Source organism: Brassica napus, chromosome C1, assembly GCF_020379485.1.
Source record: "Brassica napus cultivar Da-Ae chromosome C1, Da-Ae, whole genome shotgun sequence".
NCBI classification, from domain to species: Eukaryota; Viridiplantae; Streptophyta; class Magnoliopsida; order Brassicales; family Brassicaceae; genus Brassica; species Brassica napus.
Genome location: NC_063444.1, coordinates 31,266,846 through 31,290,656, shown reverse-complemented (window position 1 = coordinate 31,290,656; position 23,811 = coordinate 31,266,846). Strand labels below are relative to the sequence as shown.

The 23,811-nt window shown below is 33.3% G+C and overlaps 1 protein-coding gene and 1 pseudogene across 2 annotated transcripts; both read right to left on the bottom strand.

Annotated features, from left to right (window-relative positions):
• Positions 1-8,317: 8,317 nt before the first annotated feature.
• LOC106376704 (mitogen-activated protein kinase 2) lies at positions 8,318-10,382 on the bottom strand. Of its 2 annotated transcripts, none has more exons than XM_013816812.3 (3): positions 10,190-10,382; positions 9,474-9,901; positions 8,318-9,257 (listed from the first exon to the last, which is right to left on the bottom strand). In XM_013816812.3, exons 2-3 carry the CDS (start codon positions 9,894-9,896, stop codon positions 8,568-8,570), a joined length of 1,113 nt encoding a protein of 370 aa, XP_013672266.1. In that variant the 5' UTR covers positions 9,897-9,901; positions 10,190-10,382; the 3' UTR covers positions 8,318-8,567. The 2 variants fall into 2 exon arrangements, with proteins under 2 accessions (XP_013672266.1, XP_022550781.1); XM_022695060.2 differs by having other exon boundaries at positions 9,474-9,897; positions 10,190-10,348.
• A 152-nt stretch (positions 10,383-10,534) lies between these two features.
• Positions 10,535-16,051, bottom strand: LOC106373678 (annotated as a pseudogene).
• Positions 16,052-23,811: the final 7,760 nt, after the last annotated feature.

Here is a 23,811-nt window from a genome sequence, read left to right as displayed (position 1 = left end):
AATTCTGGACGACTTACATGTAAGTCGTCGGATGGACGATTTCCGTGTAAGTCGTCTAGAAAAAAATATTATTTTTTTAATTTTCTACTGGACGACTAACTTGTAAATCGTCCAGGAAAAGTCAAATTTCTGATACATTCCGGTCAAATGCAAAAGTAACCCGTTTTCGCGAGACGACTTATATGTAAGTCGTCTCGATTTTTTTTTTATCAAACAAATGTGGACGACTTCCATGTAAGTCGTCTAGAAAAACACATTTAAAAGTCAATTGCGAAACTAACCTCTGCATTGACCAGAAGAATTCCATGTAAGTCGTCTACAGCCAGACGACTTACCCGGAAGTCGTTTGGACGAACATATCTGGAAAAAAACTAATTTCATAGTTTCAACCAGTGAGATAACTTGTTTAGCACACAAAAGTCTTCTCCAAGCACTAAGAATCTCAAACAAAAGTGACCCAACTAGAATCGTAAGCTTCAATGGCTCTATGAACCGTAAAATTTTTAGAATCAAAATCTTGGGTTTCTTTTGGATGAATATGGAGAGAAATTAAAGAGATGTTGTTTTTAGTTCATAAGAATTGAGAAAGAAAGAGTGTAAATCGATTTTTAGGTGCATTAAGAGTTTCAAATTGGTTGTTCATGGTGGTTGGTGTATTGATGGCAATGTCAATATTGTGAATACTCGAGGAAGATGAGAGTGATAGAGTAAAATATGCATTTTCGAAAAACAAAATAAAAAAAAAGTGATGACATTTTCGTGAATAATCTGAACTTTGGAGGTGAAAGAGGCAAGTCAAAGTTTAAAAAAAAAACATGGGTTAGTTTTGTGTTTGACTTAAAGTTTTGAGTCATATTTGCAAAAATCTCATTTATTAATAGATGATATGCGACCAACGTTATATTTTTAAACTATAGTTTATTTTATGTGCTCTAAAATTCTTCTAAATAACATTTAAAAAGCATACACAACTGCTACATAAGGTGAATTTTTTTTTAATTTTTACGAAATTAAGGTTATAACTATTTAAAAGATCCTCAATTAATATATAGGGTATTATAAAAAATGAATCACCATTTTATATTGCATAATTCAGTCACAGTTACCTTCATGCATTGCTTTATAACATTGACATCATGATATGACTATAATTGGGAAAAAGTTACTAGAGGATATGAATTCAAAACCGTATTAATAACAATGGTCATTAGAATTTTCATTTTTCTTGGTTCTTATGTTTTCTTTATCACAACACTAACTCATACAATCCTTTAAATAATGTTTGTTTTATAACTTGCTTTGCTAGGCGCCATAACAATATAAACAATGTGATTTTGCCCATATAATACGACTTCTTAAGCATTAGTCTTATTGTAGTTTTAATGTTTCTGTTCACGTATAAAATTAGTAATTTAGTTTTTAGTTAATAGTATCCGAATGGAATACAAAACATACAGAATTTCGATGATAGATACCTATATGTAAACTATGGAAAGATGAACTTCAGGCCTATCTTTAACGGCCCGATACCTGGCCCAAAAATTTTCATAAAAGAAAGGATTTGTCTACGGTCCATTTGACAAAAATCTAGGGTTCCCTTCACATTTTCCTATAAAAAGAGTTGCAACCCTTTCTTTTGTCTCATTCTGAAACTTGAGCGGAGCTCTGCAGAGATTTAGAGAGACTAGGAAACCCTAGCCGTCAAATTTCTCTTTTCCTTTTCTCTCTTCTTCTCTCACGCCTCTCTCTCTCTCTCTCCCTCTCTCTCTCTGCGTCGTCGCTTTCTCTCTCTCTCTCTCCCTCTCGCCGGCGCCGTGTGGTGGTGGTGGTGGTGATAGCAGCCGTGTGGTGGTGGTGACCAGATCTCAACTCTCTCTTGTTCTTATTTCCAGATCCAGATCTAGATCTAGGCTAAGGTGAGGTGATTCAAACCCATCTTGCTCCCATGTACTGTATACTCCTTTATGTTGGAGTTAGGTCTGATTAGACCCTGTTTGAGAGTTAGGTTGGTAGATCATGACGAATGTTAGGATGCTATATGAATGGATCATGCTGCATATGAACTCTCATCTTGTTTAAATGACTTAATGAACTGCCTTGTGTTGATGTGGATGATTTACTATGATGAGTGCTTGTGTGACTGGTTGTCGTGATCCCTATGAGGATCCTTGAATGAGAGCTAGGTTGCTAGAAAGAAGTGAATGCCTAAGATGATAAACACGTCATTGGTAACTAATGTGAATGCATGATGTACATGAATGAGATGTCATTTGTTATCAGTTGTATGATTGAGAAGGTGATGTGTATTGTGTGCGACACCGATAACCGGTGGCGTCTAGTGAACGAGTATGAGTATGATTCTAAGTGAATGAGAATGAGAATGTGAACATGTCAATGAACTTGCTTGATGTCCTGTTTGGACCACCGAGAACGGGTGGGCGTCTAGAGTCTAGGATGTGTGTACCTGCGGGACAGTAGCCTAACACGAGGTACCTGCAGGAGCCCACGGGACAGTAGCCTAACATGAGGTACCCGTGGGCGAGATGAGGAAGGGCCGTGAAAGGACGGTGACCGTGGACGGACGGGATCGGTGTAGACGCCTTAAGATCAAGTCACTACCGAGTCGTGGTGTAATTATGGCTATTATGACCGGGTGGCGGACAGTGCCAGGATGGGCCAACGTGCTGCAACTCGGATAGCCATGTAGGAAGCTGGAGGGGGACGGATGCTCGAAAGAGGCGCCCTTCCAGGGTAAGCCGGAACGCGTAGGGACATCCGTAAACGGCTATAGGTCCATACGTCTAGGATGAATGGAGTCGAGTCGGTCGTGTATGTCGAGCTGGTCGAGTCTATTGAATTATGTGTAGCAATGACTGAGATCATTGTCTGGATTCATCGCTAGGTTGTTAGTAAAGTATAGAACTGTGATTGCTTGGAAATGATGTTGTTAAAATGTTCTAGAATGCATTTGGATTGATTGTAGTGGTTAGTCAGCCCTGGTTCCCGCAGAGAGTAGTATAGAGTGTCATGCGGGCAGGCTGGTCTAGAGTCACTTCACTAAGTAAACCATTGCTCATTCCCTCTCTTTCCATTTCTCTGTGCACAGAACTGTAAGTAGAAGTATATGGATACGGGTGTGACAGTATTTCACAAGAAGGTTATGCGTCTGTCGACTCTTGGGACCAGTAACGGGACACGTAGGGTTGTCTAAATGAGTAGACACGTGTCCATAACCCCCTTTTCGGTAACCCGGTCGGACGCCGGGGAATCGGAGTGTTACAATTGGTATCAGAGCGGGGGTTAAGATCCCTTAGTGCTATCCTTAGGGATCGGCATTTCTGACATTTTCAAAAAGCTTGTGTTAATTAAAAAAAAAAACTCACTTTGTTTTTGAAATCAGTTTAGACATTTGTGTATGAATGACATGTTTTTGAAAAAAAATTTATATAATGTATAATTTATTATTATACAAAAATTATATTTCATGTTAAGACATATAACACATATTATTTAAAAATTATTACACACATATTATTTAAAAACTAGATCGTGTTTTCCATGCTTATCATGCAACCTATTATTTATTTTCTTGTCTTTTATTTTCTATTTATTCCTGGGAAAACTCACTTTGTTTTTCAATCATCATTTTTATAAAAATATTTCTTTTCTTGTTTGATGATTCATTGAATTTATGAACAACCTGATTATGGAGGTGTGTAAACCCAAAGCAAATTAGCAACTTCTCCTGTTGACTGGTGTGTCATATCCAGAACAAGAAAGTGATGAACTGAGGCCATTTCGCAACCTCAGTGTTACCTATAGATCCATATATCTATCCAGAAACTGCTTTTTATCTATCCAACCCAAAATCGACCATCTATCATCTGTCCTTTTTTTCGATCCAACCAAAATCAGAGTGAATTATCTTAGGGAGGGTTTAATCAAGTGGTATCAGAGCACCATCTTGAAGATAGATTCATTTTTGGGTTTATTTCTCATTCTTTTCTCTGTTACAAATTCTCTAATTTCTGGATTTCAATCAAGTTTCTATTTTCTCTCAGTTTGATTTTGTTTTCTCTATTGTTTATTTCTCAGTCCCTAATCTGTTTCATGTTCATCTCTTTTTGGGTTCATTTTCGATTTTTGTTTTCTGGGTTTGATTTCTCTGAAATCACCAGATCTATCAAATACCCAGCAATATTCCATGTATTCTGTTGGAATCAAGAGAGCCGATAAGGAGATAGCTTAAGCGTAAAGAAACAAGGGAAGTTTTGCAAGGAAGAAAAAATTGATCCAGATTCCATCCTTCTATGGGAAGATTGATTCATATGCCTACCTAGAATGGGAAAAGGAGATGGATTTGGTGTTTGGCTGTCATAACTACACTGAAGAGAAGAAGGTACATCTAGCAGTCACTAGGTTCTATGGATATGCAATCACTTGGTGGGCTAAAGTTGCTAAGACTAGGAGATTCAATGGAGAACCACATGTTTCTTCTTGGTTGGAGATAAAAACAATCAAGAAAAAAAGATTTGTATCCAGAAGCTATGGTCAACTTGACTTGAATCATAGTCCACCAGGTTCGTCCAGGAGATTTAATCAACAATTTAGCAGCAGCTAGACACCTCGTTCTTCTCATGATTCTGATTCAATAGATATGAAAGAAAAGAAGCCAGAAGATGCAGATCCATGGTCAATCAACAACCAGCTAGAGATGATGAGATTGGATAGAGAAAGAACAAAGCTTGAGACAATTTCAGATCATGAAAAACACAAAGACAAAGATGAAAAGAGTGAGCAGTTTGATCATGAAGAAGTGTCTCAGGTTCAAAGGTTTAAGCTTTCTACAACTTTGATTAAGGTTCAGCACGAGTTGAGTGTGCAATCTGTGGATACACAACAAGAGGAAGTGGTTTCTAAGGAAGGAATGCAGCAGGAAAGAAAAGACGCCACCATGGAGAAGCTGTTTTAGAATAAACCAGAAGCATATGTGATGAACTATCGAAGGGGTACTTTCTACAATCAGATTCTTATATTCCTTTTTTTGAGCTGCTGAAAAAAAGTAGAATATGGAAAAAATAAGCTTTGTGAATCACTGAGTGGGTATGAGTTTCAAGGATCAGATTTGAAAGGAATTAAGTTCTGCAGCTTGGAAATTTATGAGAAGAAACAAGCAGTGGATTATGTTTTTGGAGAATCAGCATTTGGGAATATAGAAGCCAAAGCTCAAACTTGGTTGTTTGAAAGAGGCAGAGGAATTCAGATTCTCTGGTCATTAGAGGAAGATAAACTTATAGAGTTTAGTTACAAGAAGACATGTAAGAACGAGTTACAAAATCAAGATGCATGTTCTCTTCAAGTCAGGAAGATTAAAATTGGAACATGAGCTCAAGGAATCCATCCTCTGATTGATAAGGTAAAAGATGGGTGTGGTGTTACTAAATTCAAGAAGCTATCGAAAGAACAATGGTTGTATGATGGAGATGAATCTATTGAGCTGTTTGCTGCACCACAACAATTTCCATTTGAAGTAGGAGAGATGTCAGATTTGAGGATAAATCCTTTCAAAGGAGGAAGGGATGATGCAATCCTGGTCGAACATGTGGATGCATACGAGTGGATGCAACCCCGTGGATGCGATTCTGTGGATGAACCCGAGTGGATGAAAATCCGTGGATGTGATTCTGTGGATGAACCCAATGTTCAGAAACAAGATCTATTTGCAATCTCTGATGGGTCTATTACGAAATCTAAGTCCAATAAGCTAATTGAGAAGATTGTTGGCCTTATTCAGAATCTGGAAATTGAAGAAGAGCTTCTTGGCCAAGCCACCAACTCCTCAACCACTTTCATTTACTCATTTGTCTCCTACAACAACTAGTTTGTGTTTTACATGCCTATCTATTTATTTTCTTGTCTTTTCTTTTCTATTTATTTCTGGCAAAACTCACTTTTTTTTTCAATCATCATTTTTATAAAAATATTTATTCTCTTATTTGATGATTCATTGTTCATATGAACAACCTGATTGTGGAGGTGTGTAAATTCAAAGCAAATCAACAACCTCTCTTGTTGACTGGTGTGTCAGAACAAGAGAGTGGTGAATCTAAGACCATTTCGCAACCTCAGTGTAACCTATCGATCCATCTATCTATCCAAAAACAGCTTTTCATTTATCCAACCCAAAATCGACCATCTATCATCTGTCATTTTTTTGATCCAATTAAAATCAGAGTGGAGTATCATTAAGTTTATATGTAAATTATTCAAATTTATATGTAATATATTATTTTTATTTTATATTTTGAAAATTTTAAAATATGTATGAGTTTTAAAATTAAAATAATAATTTAAATGTGTTATTCAAACCCAAATTGATCCCGCAAAGATCCAAACCAAAATTTATAAAATACTCGAATAAGAGAGAAATCTTCAGCTCCAAAATCCCGAAACCCGAATAGATCCGCACCGAATCCGAGTGGGTACCTGAACGCTCACTCATATTTAAACCAAAAAAATTTCTATGTTAATTTTAGTTATTTGGCATATATTATTCAAATTTATATGTTATAAATAATATCTCAATTTTTTTTAGTTATGTGGCATACTAGGTGTTTTCCTGCACCATGTGGAGTAAGGAATTTTTTAAATCTAACCTATATTTAAAAATAAATTTTATTAAATATTATAGATTTTACTATTTTCTTACTAATATTTAATACAGATTTGATATATATTAAATCAATTTGTATAAAACTAATAAAATGATATAAAATTGTATAATTATCAAAAATTTAGCCTAAACAATATTTATAAAATTTGTAGATATATAAGAAATTAATGTTCTTACGATTAAATATTTAATTTTTAAAAAAATTGTAGAAATTTTTGAAAGCTTTAGTAATACAAATTGTATAATTATACAAAAATAATAATATTTCTAAATATGAAATATTATATATGAATATATTTATTTTATAGATGATGTATGAGCTATTATCATATTTAAAAAAATTTACCTAAAAGAAATATCAATATTAAATGTAATATATGAATTATTACCATATTCTAATAAGTTTGCCAAAAATATAAATCAACATTAAATGAAATTATCCATGTCATATTTTTTGGAAGCTATGTCATCAATTTCAGTAAATATGTCATATTTTTTTTGTGAAATTAATTGTATAGAGGACATGTGCCAAAATCACTTTTTAAATATAGTCTAAAAGATATGACACTGTTGTAAATAGTATAACATATCAAAAAGTCTCTTGTTTTAATAATATAGATAGTAAACTTTCTAAACGATAAAATATTTAAAATAATAAAATGGCATATATTGCGTTTTCCCACCGATATTTTTTTTTTTGAAAAATGGTTTATTCTTTACCCACGGATTTATTCTCTTATATATCAATATAAAATAGAGTTGATTTCGTGAAATACAATTGATTAGGTACTTATTGAAAAATCACAACCAATTAAGCCAGTTTTAACGCAGCTTATATGGTAAGTTTGAAAAGAAAAGTTTGAATTCATGAGTAGGTCTGAAAGTCAAAAATAAGTTTAATCTATAACACTGTATTGGAACATTCCAAGCATCGTTGAAAATTATTAGGAAAATGAACTGATTTTTTTATTTACTAGAATTGGAATTCAACTATGTATATGTTTTATTTACTAAACAGTTAATTTTTTTAGTAAGTACTAGTGTATTACTACGTGTTACAAATGTATTTTGGCAATGAAAATTTAAATGGTAGAAACATGTTTATCATGCTGTGAGAAAAAAACATGTTTATCATGTTTCTTCTTCCTCTTGAACAACAAGGAAGTTTCTCTGCATGGTCGTAAATTGTAGTTGGTAAATTTACTCGGTGAACTTAGGACACTAAATAGAAATGGAGTTTTCATTTGAGGGTGTTTTGGCGAATGATATGTTATTTAGATCTATTTGAGTTTTTAGGGCTTCAAGATTCCGATGAGCTCAAGGAGATTATATAATCATCAGTATTCAACGAAAACTGCAAATAGGTGGAAACAAAAGAAAACAAAAAAGGGTCGAAAACTGATTCAGATATGTAAATATGATCGGTGCTTTCGTTCGCAGGTGAGGGACGCTGGTTGAGACGCGTGCATCCGTACCATCCCATCCTCAGACCTCCAGTAAACATGTGGTGGTTTTTTTGTTAATCTTTATCTATTTTAGTTTATCGATTGGGCTTCGTTTAGGTTTCTTTTGGACCTTCCGTTTCATCATGTACTGTATTAAAGAAATCAGCGTTGACAAAAAAAAAACAGCTAGCGTGAACAATAAATTTTAAAGACATAATATGATAAAGAAAACAGAACTCTTATGTACAAATGTTACAGACATTTTAGTTTATATCCAGGAAAGCAAAACAGAACTTCCATGACACAAATAAATCACGTAATAAAAACTTTTTTGTTCCTCCTCTTCGACACACTATTAGTAACAACACTGTTACAAGCAAACATGAACCAAACTTTATTAAAAAATAGTTGAAAGATCTCTCTGAAAGTTACCTTCATAATACTTAAGATCAGAGCTCAGAGTTAACAGTTTCTGGATGATAATGAACCATTTCCTCCCACATCAACTCTCTTATCATCTCCGCCCCCAAATCCTCATCTTCATCTACATCGAGATCAATAGGAACTTGAGCAGGAGGATTGGCATTTGGGTCGTACAAAGGCGCCATGTACGGATGCTGAAGCGCTTCCGCAACACTAATCCTCTTGGAAGGGTCAAGAACGAGCATCTTCTGAAGCAGATCAATGGCTAGAACATGCGCATTCGAGTAAAGACGAGAGAATGATATCCCCGGTGAGTAAGGGAGAGACTCTATGTATCTTTTGGCTTTTGGGTTATCGATAAACTCGAGATCTTCCTCTCTCTGGCTCCCCAAAATGTTAATGATGAGCTTAATCTGGTTAAGACATTCTGTCCCCGGGAATATCGGTTTTCTTCCAAGAAGCTCGGCGAATATGCATCCCACCGACCAGACATCGATGGAGGTTCCGTAGTTGTCACAGCAGAGGAGAAGCTCTGGTGCTCGGTACCATCGAGTCACAACATACTCAGTCATGAACTGACCTTTGGTGTTGCTCGTGCGCGCCAAACCAAAGTCACATATCTTTAAGTCGCAGTTTGCGTTCACGAGGAGGTTACCTGGTTTCAAATCCCGATGGAGAATGTTGGCTGAATGAATATACTTCAGCCCTCGAAGCAGCTACAAAAAAAAAAAAAAAAAAAACAAAATCAATAAGACAAAACAACACGAAAAACCAACGAGCTGTTGGTCTAGTGGTAAAGGAGTATCTAGTAGGCATTCCGCTACTCGGGTTCAATTCTCATTGGAAGGAACTATTTACATTCCTTAGGTTCCTGGCAAAAAGGTGAAACTCCCCGAAACAACAATGAAAACAGAACACGCAAACCCTCATACCTGGAACAAGAAGTATTGGCAATGGTCATTACTCAACACTTGAGAAGACTTGATAATCTGGTGAAGATCAGTGTCCATGAGCTCGTAAACAAGATACACATCTTTAAAGGTTCTTTTATGATTAGCCATCATTACATCTTTAAGAGCAATCACATTGTCATGTCGAAGATGACGTAGTAGCTTGAGTTCACGAAGTGTCCTCAACGCATCGATCCTGTTCTGAAACACATTGTGGATCTTCTTGATCGCTACTCTCTCGTTAGTCTCTCTGTTAACGGAAGAGCAGACAACACCGTACGCGCCACGGCCTATGGGTTTGATGGGAACGTATTTGGTGTCGATCTCGAAGAGTGTTTGCCACATAGAGAAGTAATGCTTCCCTTGGTTCCTAACTCCATTTGGTGGATCAACCGGAGTCGCCATTCTTCCTTCAGACAAGTTATGCAATAACATTTTTAGAAAGAAACTGAAAATGACTATCAAGATTCAAGAACACGTTTCTTGAGCTTGAAAGATTAAAAATATGATCCCTCTTTGATCTTAGAGTATTTAACGTCTAACTGTTATCTGTTAATAGTGAATTAAATAAGTTACTGTTTCGGATCACTCGAGTTTACTATTTTATCAAAAGCTTCACAGAAGAGCAGGAACTAAAATTAAATATTTGATCGATGTTGAGATTGAGCTCGAACAATGGGAATTTACAGAGGGCTTACCACTGTGAGTATTGGATACGATTCAGATTTGTCGGTGAGCAAACCACGATCGCCGGTGAGATTCGGGTGGAGAGCGAGAGAGAGATTTGGTCAACGTTCTGACCGTTGACTCTGTACTTTCTTGTTTATTACCATTTTAGAAGTTTGTGTCCGACAATCATTTCTCTCATCTTTCCACTAATCTTGGGCTCAGTTAAGCCCAATTTTATTTGCAACATAGATACTATTATATATTAATTCATATTTAGTTTTTTTTTAGATATAAAAAAGTGAATTAGGCCATATCTTGAATAAACTTGTTTTCGGTTTCCAATTCCATTATTTTTGTTTAGTTCGGTTTGAAAATTTGATTGAACAATTTTTTTTTGATTGGGTATAATAATAACCAGTTGTGATAAGTTACAAAACCATTATCTACTTCTAGTGTGATTAATAATATACATAAGCTAATTATAACAAAGGATTAAACGTAAATACATAGAGCTGTTTCTGCTACTGGTATTTCGGATTTTGAGTGGTTAATTTCCGCATTTTGGATTTGATTTCATTGTGAAGAGTCATTAGAAACGTCTGTCTGGTTGCTAAAGTGAAGCTGATTTGCTTAATATCTTCTACCATCTCTTTTCTTCTCTTCACTTCCACGCTGAGATCTTTCAAAGCATTCTCTTTATCAGATGCAGTCAGTCTCTGAGTTGATTGAGAGATTGCTAAATCTCTTTTTTCCTTCAAAAACTGTACTTTCTTTTCCAGCCTCTCTCTCTTGAAGCTTCTAGAAGCTGTTTGTCCAAACTCAACTCTTTCTCCACCTCGTTATATCTTTCCTTAATGATGCTGACCTCAGACTTTAGTTTCTCCTCCACTGCAGCTATTTCTTGTCCCTTAAAATCACATTCAAAACCTGTCTTAGAAAACCGATAGTAGTGTGACCACAAAATCTAACTAACTAAACAAGAATCACTTCATGTTTTTCCTTGAAACATTGGTTTATAGAGATTCAAGCAAAAAACTCAAATGGGAGAAGAAAGTATTTAGCTCAAATGGGAGCACTCAAACTTCATGTCCGATTAAAACTTTAGCTTGTTAAAATGTCAACAGTGTATTGTAGAACGATGAGGATAGTTTGATGAGACTTATAACGATGAAGCATATGAGAAGCAAACATTTAGCATGCAGCAAAGCCTCCTTGCTATTTATCTTTAGATTGCCAGAAAGTAACCGTAGAAAGAATGCCATTTATTTAGATTGATCTGCATTTGAACATATACAAAGGTGTTCATTGGACTATAAAGCCATAATAAGAGAGCCAAAGTATCCAAGCAAAAGTACTGAAAAGATGAATAAAATTGATCCATATGTTGACGATGGTGACAAGGAAGCTACCTTGTTGTGGCAGTTCAGAAACTCATCTTTTGCTTGTGCGTTTGACACCAACGATGTGGTTGTGTTCTTCAGACTCACACGGAGTGTTTCCCATTGAACAGATAATGGATGATCTACGATGCTACCATCTTTCTGACCATCCATAATCATTGAGAATTGTGATTCAAGAGTTGAAAGAAGGTTTGTTGTGATTTCAGCTGCACCAAAGAGCAACCTTGCTGTTGGAGATTCATTCTCAGCCATTAAGCTCTAACATAATGCAAGAGAAACAATTTGAGCTCAAATATCTTTTTATTGATAATCTCAAAAAGTAAAAATCACACAAGATATAGTAAGCTGTTCACCTTCATTGTGACTATAACACCCTTGTAGACATCCTTACAATTAGCAACTGACTCGTATAACCGTTTTGGAGTCTCTTTCATGTGAAGCGTTTCTTGTTTGAGCTCAGACACCTCTTCCATAAGTTTTGTGTTCCGAACTACTTGATAGTTGAATTTTACCTGAGAATACATAATTGATGCAAAAATAATCATTATACTACTCCATATAAGTAGGTATCCAGCATATCAACTGCAGTTTAAGAAATAAGAACTAAATAGTAAAACAAATAAGATAGCAAAGGAAAGAGGTCGACGTAAAAATCAACATATATTTCATGTCAGAGAAGTAATTAAAGAAGGTATACAGTTCAATTTATGGTCAGAGCTACCTGACATAACTCTTTAACTAAAATTGAAAGAGCATCTTTACTCGAACAACCAATAAAGACTAACCTGCAGACTGTCCTTCTCTTTAGTCAGCAACTCATTCTGACTTTTGAGTTTTTTCCACCTCTTTGGGATTTTCAGGCGAGCATTCCTAAAAGTAAAGAAAAATATGCCAGCTTAGGGTACGTGTCTTAGGTGTTGAATCCTAACTACTTTTTTTTGTTGAAAACCAAACAAGGAGAACAAATTTGGAAAATGACTGGGTATTCATCTATATGATGTTTCTAAAAGTAGTAATTCTCAACATACATGAGCTAGATATCAGCCAGTTATGATAAACAGAGTGTTTGAGTGCAAGCTGATATGAAAAGAGATTTGACTAGAACCACAAAGAGAAGAGGAATGAGAGTTGTTTTGACCATATGCATCCAGAAGTCTCTATTCATTCAATTTTAAAGTAAATGTATCTACTCACCATGGTTGGAGTAGTTAATGGAGTGGGCTGACTTCTAACTGCAGGTGTAAACTGAATTTTATCGAGGTCTGCAACAAAACCTTTGTTTAGTTTGGTCCAAGTGTCTTTATCGGCCATATCTCCAAATGAATGAACCATCGGACTAAAATCAGACAGTCCTAAATAACTTGACCGAGCAACTACAAAAGAAGGTTCAGTTGATTTAAAGCAAGGACTCCCAGGAAAATCGCTGCTATCAATGACATTGCATAACACATCTGGTGTCTTTCTTAAACTGATAAAATCCTGCCAATAAAGATAATACATTGTCATTTTTTTTACATAACCAAGAAAATGAGTCCACCACATTAGCTAAAAAGCAATACAAACTTCTTTAAAAAAAACTGATGACATGTTAGGAGTTTGCTAACTAAAGCCTATTTATTGGTGTAATGGTGGAGGAACGTCATGCAGATGTAACATCCAAGAAAAGCAGGACATCACCTAAGCTTAGCCAATTAATGAATTCGTACCTCTGACTGGTTCTTCTTGAAGTCTGAGTGACAAGAATATTTAAATTCTCAATTTTCAACTGTTGATCCTTAATGCACTGCTCCTGCTCCTTCTGTTCCCTTCTCTCTTCCTCCAGTTGTGTTTTTAGCCTTTCACATTCTAACTCATACTGGAAATCAAAACAAGATTGTATATTATGTTGTGTCTGCTAAATGTTATATTCAATTCACTAGAAAAAGCAGAGAGGAAACTACCTTAAGCATCTGATTGCTTAACTTCAATATTTCTTGTTCCAACACTTCAGCATGGGACCCCTACGAAAATTACTAATGTTAGCATCATCCTCACTCCAAGATGTAGTCGAAACACAATTTGATTATATACCTGAAGCTTCACACATAACTCTTCTATCTCTAACTTTTGGCACATCAATAAAGCAGCATCAGTCAAGATCTGGAGCATTCAAATAATGTCATACTATATTCAGATAAAGAAGAAGAAAATTGCTCAACATAACATATGTAGCCGAGGAAACTTTTCGAAGCGAAGAAAAAACACAGAGCCTTAGTGGAAGAAATAGAGAGTTGGAATATCTCTGCAAAGAACCAATATAATTACAAATGCTTTTTAAATTCAAATGCAGACCTCATTCACTTGAGCACAGTTGGTGATGCACTTGGCTCTGCTTGCAAATTGGAGAGTTCCTTTTGATTCCTCAATATGATGCTACACACATGATCATGCAACTTTGACAAGTCAATTGACTAATCTTGCCCATCAGAGGATTAGTAAAAGCCAGGAAAATGCAAACCCTGACAACAAGAAAAATGTCCTTAAACCTCTTCTGGTGCGATAGTGCTTATAATGCAAGTCTTTGCATTACCACCAAGCGCAGGCTGAAGAATTCGAGTCAGCTTACTGTCTCTGTATGGAATATGTGCCCTATAATGAAATATGTCAGAAGTGAGCTGGGCTGTATCGTAGTTAAGTATAACCAAATAAAGGGTAAGAAAATACCTTAGCTTTGCACTCTCACTTAGTTTATTGATGACATTCCCAAGAATCATTAAGCTCTTATTAATGTACTTTCCTTCTGTCAAGCAAACTCCACCAGCACCAGTTTTGGCAATTCATTCATATCCAGCTAAGTCAACCAAAATCTAGATTGAGTTAAAAGAAAACCCGTAAGAGAATAAGCAGCTTTTGAAAGATGTTAAGACCAAAGTGAAATTGATCACTAACCAAGACTGAGACACGGATAACATCTGAAGAATTATTTTCCTTTCCCCTTCTCTCAATCACCTATCCCACCAGAAAGATTAGATCAGAATAATTACTTAAAAACAGTAGAAGGTTTCGTTCATAGGTTCCGAAAACCATACCATTCTGAAGATAGTGTGAGACCTGCTACTGTGAACATTCATGTTTGTCTCGCCAAAGTGCCTATTAACTGTTCTTCAGTAAAGAAGACCATGTCAATATACACATATACATAATCAAAATGCAGGAACAAAGAAATACTTCTTAGTTAACCTTCTCCAAAATCTAAAAGCTTTAGAATCTGTTCAGCGTCACTAACAATTTCTTCCTTAAGGCCAGCGACAAACACTCCACACTGTACATCAAAGAGAAGCAATTGAGTTAAAACAAAAATGAATATCACTTGTGAAGATTATCGATCCATCAAACCAACCTCCAAATGTTCATGAATTTGAAGTCTCTGATTCTCAACAGCTAAAAGATCATTGATTTCTTCGTTGTAAATCTCCATGTAAGAAACTCGCGATCTGATATCTAGAAACGGAGAACACAAATTAAAAGTTGTACTCTTGTGGTAATTTTACAGATATCCAATAGATTTTAATGCCCCCTACCATTTGTATTCTATCAAATACATCTCTCACAGATTTTCTAGTAATCCCCGGATCGGTCTCTCAGAACCAGTCATTGTACGTCTTTCCACTACTACTTTGTCCATAAGCAAACATAGTACATGAAACAAAAAATCACAGTAACTCCATACATCATCAAAACCAATCTCTAGAATGTATCAGATTAGATTACCATTGAAACCCTGGACGGCGGCATGAATAATATCCTTGGTAAGAAGCTCATAGACGCTTGCATTTTTAGACCTTTCGTCGAACACATGATCTGCAAAAAAGCAAACAGAAATAAAATTATAAAGACGATATTTTGAAGCTATCGGATCCATAGGAATCGAAATCCAGAATCATTGACAAAGATTTGGTACCGAAAGCGTAAGAAGCTGTTGAGATTGGGGTGCCAAGAGACTTGTATAGAGAGATTCTATGCTCGTTTCTATGCTCGTCGACTTTCTAGAGAGAAGATCTGTTTCCAAGTGATGATTTCAGCGTCGGCGGCCTTACTCGGACTGCTACGCAGATCTTCTCCACCTTCTGAAAGTGCCGTTTAAATTTGAATCCCAAATCATATACTCATAAAATTGGAATCTTTATCCCTCCAAAAACAACATCTCTTGAGAATTTGAATGAAATCGATTTACGGTAATCTCCTTTATTTTTGGCAACTAATATCCTCTTTTATCTTATTTTTGATATTCAATTAATTTAGACATCAGGTGAAATTCGGAGAGCCGGTTTCATGTTAAATTGAGCCGAACCCAAATCAAAATATATTAATCAAAACTAAACTGATATTATTATAAACTAGGTGGTTGAATGTCCACGAATTTAGAGGTACACATTTTTAAAAAATTTAATATAATATAATATTTTTTATGTTATGGTACGTTATAATATATATTTTTTTTGTTTTTCAAAACTATTTGGTAGATATTTTCTCAATAAATTATTTATATATTTATTTATTTTGATTATTTGATTACTTAAAGTATAAGTATGATTTTTGGTGATGTTTAATAAGAATTTTTTTATCAACAGTCATATATAGCTGATTAAGATTTTCTTCCATTAAAAATTAGAATTTTGTGTGTGTATATATATATAGTTTAATAGGTTCGTAGATCAATTTTTCGTATAATTTCTTTTATAAAAACATGAATTCATGTGCCGGAAAAAATCCACGATTACAACAAAAGTATAAAGACACAAAAATTATTAAGAAGGAACATAACTATATATATATATATATATATGGGACCTTTTGGTCGAGTGGGAAGAAGAATAATTTGAAATGCTAACTGGTTCGATCGACATGCTGCGTGAAACTAAGTCTCATTATTCATGGACTTCAACATGGATATGTACCTTTATTTTCGGCACATCTAAATACCGGAAAAATATTTTTGTTCATGAGTTGCACCTTCACTTAGAGATTAGTCTAAGTCTTTCCATGTGGTCGGAATATCCTCAAGTTAATTAAATAATTTCACTGAAATTTAAAGTCATTATAAATAACTTCATAAATCCTAATAAATGATTTTATAAAGTAAGAGAAGAAGTTATTATCTCTTATAAATAATTTATAAGCTTTCACAATGATTTAAGACCATAAATAGTTTTATAAATACTTATTGATGTTTTATTTTAAGTAATTTACAAACATGTTAATCTTCATAAATAGTTTCAAAAGCTTTTCGAAACGATATATTATTCCTTATAATTAATGGTTTTATAAATCGTTATAAAGTATTTTGTAAACTCTTATCAATTATAAAATATTCATTATTGATGATTTAAAAAAATTTATTAGAAATGAATTAGTATAAATAACTTTTTAAAATTCTTACAAATGATATAAATTAATTATAAAATATTCATTATTGATGATTTTAAAAAACTTATTAGAAATGAATTATTATAAATAACTTTTTTTTAATTCTTACAAACGATATATTAATCATTAGAAATGATTTTAAACTCATGTAAATAATTTATAAATCTGTTTAATAGTTAATATAATGAATTATATACATCTATTACAACTAATATAGGAAAACATCCTATTTTAACACTGATTTGTAATAAGAAAATAAATATGTTATATTTGTTTTTATCAGTTACTTTTGTAAAATATACTTTATATAGTTTATAAATAAATGATAAAAGAAATTATGCAGCATTATATAGGCTTTCTATAATTGTTACAATTAGCTACTATAATAAATATATGTAAGATTATATGGCAATTAATATTAAATGGTTGTAGAATTGTCTTTTTAAACATTATTAAAATAACTAAAAATCTAATATCATCAATCAATCAAATTATAGCAATTTCTTTAAAAAAATTCACATATGATTAACACCTAAACAAAAGTCATATAAGTGGCATTTCTTTGGCAGTTAATATAGAAGAGGAGATAAATTAGCTCAAATATTTTCTTTGGTTAAAACTTAAAATACAAATATATTGTTATAAAAAATGACTGGCCTCCATCATTTGAGAGTGACTAGCCTCCATTTGTCGCGTATTATCTTGTTAACCTTGGTTGTGGAGGCCAATCACTTTTTACACATAATTTTTAAAACAAAATTGTTCCAATTTTAATCTCTAGCGGTGGAACCACCATAGATCTGACACCCACTGACCAAGAGCTTTGAACAAAAGTTACTATATTACTAAGTTGATTTGCCAAAATACTAACATAGTTCCTCAATTGTGTATAAGCAAATTTTGTGATACTCTTGTGTTGAAGATGTATATATAACTAACTTATAATGTTTGTTACATGGATTAAAAATAAAGAAGAACTGGTAAACTAACCAATTTCTAATTACATATGAAGAATATAACAATCATTTTGACGTAACCAAACCCATGAAAATGTAGTCATATTTTTTCATTACTATCTTCTGCAGTTACAAGTTACCGGTGACAAGAGAGAAATGATGAAGTTTAAGCACATGTGGATATGATAAATAGGGACTGTTGATAGTGGGAGAAGTGATGACTTTGACGCATAAGCACAAGTAGACATGATAAAACTGAATTTTTGATAATCAAATCAGTAATATAACACTACATTTCCCACTTAATTACTGCATATACACAAGTACCCGATACAAAATATATATATAGATCCTCTAGAAATAATACAGTCGTTACTGGTTCACAATATAATCTTTACTTGTTTATGATATTAAACATTGTCTTGACAATCCTTGATTTTCAAGAACATAGCTCTAATATGTTGTCATTTGTAAATAAAAATAAAAATAAAAAACGGCCCATGAAAGAAAAATTAATGATTCATATAAATTACATATAAACCAATCAATTCATATCAGTGCTACGACAACAAAATATAAACATGCTTATTTACTATAAAATTCTATTTATATTCTACATTCTCCAAATAGATTAGAACAAAAAATTAGTACATTGAAACAGTGTCATGAGGTGAAAAAATGATGGATGTCGACGGTTGTGGAGTAGATACAATATGTATCGTTGAAATCCAATTCTTCCTCCAATCTATATACAAAGATCAAACTCTTTTTTACTTTCACCGGCTCCTTTACAACCGCCAGATTAAGCATTTACTTCCCCCATAAATAACGACATGTTTTTGGAGGAAGGGGTGGGTCATTTGGTATGGGATGGTCTTTCGGTGGTTATGGCAACGTCTTCTAGAAATTGAGATATGAGAGGCTCTCATTAAAGGAAGATGAAATGCAAACACCACTTCGCAGAGGAGGGGGAGCAACAATGGAGACGCCCCTATGAAGTTCTTTATAATATAGAAGATACTAGTATAGATCATCTTCAAATAGTACAACATGGATGGTCTATTCCATTTTACATGCATCTTATATATTAAAACAGAAGTCACAACCTTAATTCATATGTGATTTTTTTAAAAAATGGATCTAATAGACATATTCCTAGAAAGTCATGTTACATTTAATATCTAATCTTATCATTTAAATTTTGGGCCAAACAAAATTTTTTATTGGGTTATCAATAACTGGATTTAAACAATAGATGATCCATTAAATTTATAGATAGTATAAATTAAATAGATATAATTTAATGTTGTAATAATATACCTCCATATGTTAAATATTTGTCAATGTTAACTTTTAAAATTATGAAGATTTTTTTTAAATAACAAAAATTATATTATCTAACAATGATTAATCTTTACTACCTTAAACCAATGAAAACAAATTTTAAAATATATAGTTTATTTAAAAAATTAAACAAAAACTAAATGTTTAATTATTTACTCGATAATATAAATCTATGAAGCGAAAAGTTTAATTTTTTAAAATCTTTCTAAATTTGTGAAATGTTACAATATCTTTGAATATGACAATAAAATAATATTTTACTAATCTTTATATATATAGTTACGATTTTAACAATGAAATAATAATCCAAAAATATATATATAGAAGAAGATACAAATACATGTGAAAGTTTGAAACAATCTATTCAATGAAAAAAATATACCGTAAACTTATTATGTTTTAAAAATTGATAGACACATATATATTATAATATATACCAATTTAGAATTGAAAACAAAATATTTATATAAAAATAAATGAAAACAAAAATATGCGCGGTTGCGCGGATCGAGATCTAGTAGTGTTTTATATTTACATATGTGAATTGATAAGTTGAGCTTGGATGCAAAATAGCATGAAACTCATCAATAGTTGCTAATTAGACTGGATTGAATATGGTTGATATTCATGATACTTGAAATCATCCTCAACGGGTCGACAAATGAAAATGATGGGGTGCCAAAAAGGATGAACATACGCAAAACCCGAACACCATTCCATCTGATACCATGCTATAACTTTCCCAAACTGTGGAGCATACAACATCTCCACTGCTTATCATCTAAAGTTGTTTTAATCAGCTCTATCCACTAGAAGTTGAAGTGATTATTTATTGGTTTACGGGCGACTGGTTCACATATAATTTTGGAAAATCTACTTCGCAAGCTTAAATCATCCATTCCAAATCCGAGACACACAATTCACATGTCAGTTCGCAATCATTAGAAGTATTCATTCATTAACAATATGAACAATTTACATATGACATGTTGCATACCAACACTTCACTATCGGAAACAAACTATATGTGACATAATTAAAAAATATGAAACTAAAAACCATTCCATCCAATACCATCGTAAAAGAAACATTGTTTAAAGGGCAGCCTTGGTGGCAAATCCCCTCTAACAGAAATAATTTTCTTAAAATCCAATTTATAAGACTCAAATTGGTTTAAACCATTTCAAATCGGTTTAAACCGTTCTAAAGCGGTTAAAAACGATTTAAATTAGTATAAATCTGTTAGATTAAATAATAATGTTAGTAAAATTTTATAAAATTTTCTAATTTCTTTTATTTTGTATATCTAATTTTGATTATTCATCAAAATAAATTTATAATTAAACCTCAAAACTAAATATCTTATATAAATGTAAAATGTATATAAAATAAATCAATAATTCGTTAAAGCCTAGTCTCCGCCTAGGCGCTAGTCCTCGGCGCTAGTCTTCTAGAGAGCGTGTAGTTACCGCCTAGTGATTTATTGAAAATCTGTTTTTCCATATGGATTATACATAATATTTATACATATGTATCTTTAAATCAAATTTTAAAAATTCTTAAATAAAATCGTTAAACCTTTACAAAAATCATAATCTCGCTTATTTTCCTAAATTAAATCCCGAGCTTTGTAATATAATTTAACCTAGTTGAAATTGGCGATTGCATGCCCACTAGAAACCGGTGCAATTTCAGTTCTTCGGTTCTCGATGGTGATGGGAGTGTGATGGTTCTCGGGTCATTGACCGCCACTTCCTAACGCTCGGTCTTAGCTCACGTCCCAGCATCACATAGGCTTTCTTGAGCTTTCTGTGGTAGTGTGCTTGACAATTGCGTGCAGGCTGGGCTCGGTGTGGGAGGTACGGAGGGATCAACCCGTTTAGCTCGGAGCGGCATTGTGTACAGGCTGTTCCCGGGCCTAATAAATGCTCGGTCTTAGTTGTTGCGGAAGGTAAGGCCTCTGCTGATACTGTCTGTTCGTGTGGGTTGCTGCTATAAAGCCTCGGCAAGCTGTTCTCGAATGAATCATTATCTTTAAGAGCGGATCACCGGGGAGGCCAAAATTACTGGGGTCTCGATTTTCGGTTGACCTTTGCTCATTCTTTCGCGGCAAGCTGTTGTTGCGGACTTGGTGGAGCTTCAGGATAGCGGTTTTAGTTGTTATGTCTGTCTGTCCCGTGTAAACTAGTTCGAGTCTCTGTTTAGATTTTAATTTTCGTTTTCTTTGTTTCTTGTCACCTTTGTAATTTCTGTCAAAAAGGTAAAAAATTGGTAATAATATTTTTACATTTTTACCAAAAAAAAAAAAAAGTAAAGAATACAAGTGAAACTGTAGCTGCATTCAAAACGTTTCTCGGTTAAGAGAATACCAGGCCAAAATTTTGGTATTTTGTACATTTTGATTATATAAATATTTTACGCTAATACATATATGGTCTGTTTATATTATGGAGTCTATGGTTTAGTTATATTTGAATTATTATTTAATAAAATTTATGATTTATTACAATAGACTGGAAGAGTATAACGCTTTACGCTGTTGGTTCACTATATTTTACAAAGTAATTCTTATATAGTTGCATAAATAAAATATGAGCCATGTAATATAACTTTTTTTTGTTTGATACATTTTTCCGTTAGTTGTGTTAATTGTAGTCTAAGACCATTAATGGACAGTTGAAAAAAGAAATTAAAGAGTTGAATGTGGTGCAATGGGAACTTGAATAAAAAGAGAATCATATGTGGAATCATTCATATTGAAAAGAATCGATAAAAATGAGATCAAAAAGTAACATATGGCACATAAGTATTGTTTTTATTGGCTACAGATTTCTTTGTTTATTTTCACACCAACTATTTCAAATCAAATATTTGATCGTAAATTATTTTACCTTTTTTTTGTTAATTTTATAAAAAGTTATCATTTTTAAAACTCTACAAATAGAAACTTTTTCTATTTGATTTGAACATATAAAAATCTATATTTGTAAGAAATGAAATAATAGGCGTAAAATAAAATAAAAAACTGATGTGGAGTTGTCAATGTAAAACTAGAATGTTGAATATGTCTTACCATTGTTGATAGTCTAAGTAAAAAATATTTAAAAGTAAATGTATTATTATATTTACTATAAAATGATTTTATTTTGATGATATAACAAGTTGAGTTGAAACTCAGACTGTTTGTAGAATTCATAAAATATCTAAATTTTTGTAAGATGAATAATTTTGAGGAGTGTCTCTTAAATTTATATAAACTCAGACTAGTCTAGAGTTGCTCGTACTGCTAGGAAACAGATCAGATTTGTTTCACAGTGGATTGATGGTTTTTGGATCTTGCATAAACCGCCGAAAAAGTCTAGTATATTTGTATCTACTTCGTTTAAATTCGTGGATTACTCATAGAATCTTGCATAATGTTCTATTTCTATTTACGATATGTTTAAATCTTGCGTATATATACACAACTCTATGTAGTTTATTAAAGAACAACACATAATACAACTTAATAATATTCGTATTCTCTAAACTTTATGGTGTTAGAGCCTCGTTTGTTAACAGAGCCGGCCCTTGGGCCAAGCCAATGAAGCCCATGCTTCCGGCCACAAAATTTAATCAAGTATTTTCGGCCACAAAATTCATAAAAACTTCTTTAGTCTAGTGGTATAGCATACAAATAATAGACTTCTTTGCGGCGTCCTGGGTTCGAATCTGCTGTAGTAAGGATTTTTTTCTTTTTTTTTTGATAAGTAGCCACATTTTTTTTTTTGCTTCCAGCCTTCTAAAACCTAGGACCGGCTCTGTTTGTTAATTCCAAAAAGGTATTATCACTCTTAAAATGGGATTCAGTTTGAAATGTACCGAGAAGAGGTAGCATGCTGCAGGAATGAAAGTTTAAAAAGATCAATACTAATATATAACAGATTTGAGAAAGTCCATTCATTGCCAATTAGTTTTAAGTTGGAGATTCATGAAACTCAACATGGTATCGTAGCATACAATTCTTAAGGATCAAACTCAACACAATCAAACTCAACATGGTTGTGTGTTGACGGTCTTTGCTGAAGGTGGTGACGACAATGAAGATAACCTTACCTGATATTGACTTCACTTGTTCCTTTTCTTTAAGTTCTTATTTTTATTTTTAAAAGTCAATATGTTTTTGAATTTGGTTTTGAGTCCACAAAATTCAAATATCATGGGTTGAAGACTAAGAATTTGTGGAGGGTTTCTTAAGGCTGATTTTCTTTAAGGTTTGGGTTCTTCATGGGTTCTTGTTTTTTGGAGATTATTCTATAGTTTCCTAAAGTTTGTGTTCTTTAGCTTGGGATATTTTGTTATACCTTCTAATATGAGGGAGTTTTAGTAGAATGTACATGTTTTTAGATCAACCGTTTTTTTGTGAGAGTTATGGACTGTCCAAGATAAAAAAAATATTCTTATTTTTTCTTTGTAGTGTTGCAGTCGCGCCTACAAGATATATTCCCAGTATGAAGACTAAAGACGAGCTGAAGTTTCATCCTTTTTAAAGCTGGAAGTTTATAT

Coding starts and splice junctions, on each gene's coding strand:
- LOC106376704 (XM_013816812.3), bottom strand. CDS start 9,896: ATGGCGACTCCGGTTGATCCACCAAATGGAGTTAGGAACCAAGGGAAG. Junction 9,258..9,473: donor GCCAATACTTCTTGTTCCAG/GTATGAGGGTTT, acceptor TTTTTTTTGTAG/CTGCTTCGAGGGCTGAAGTA.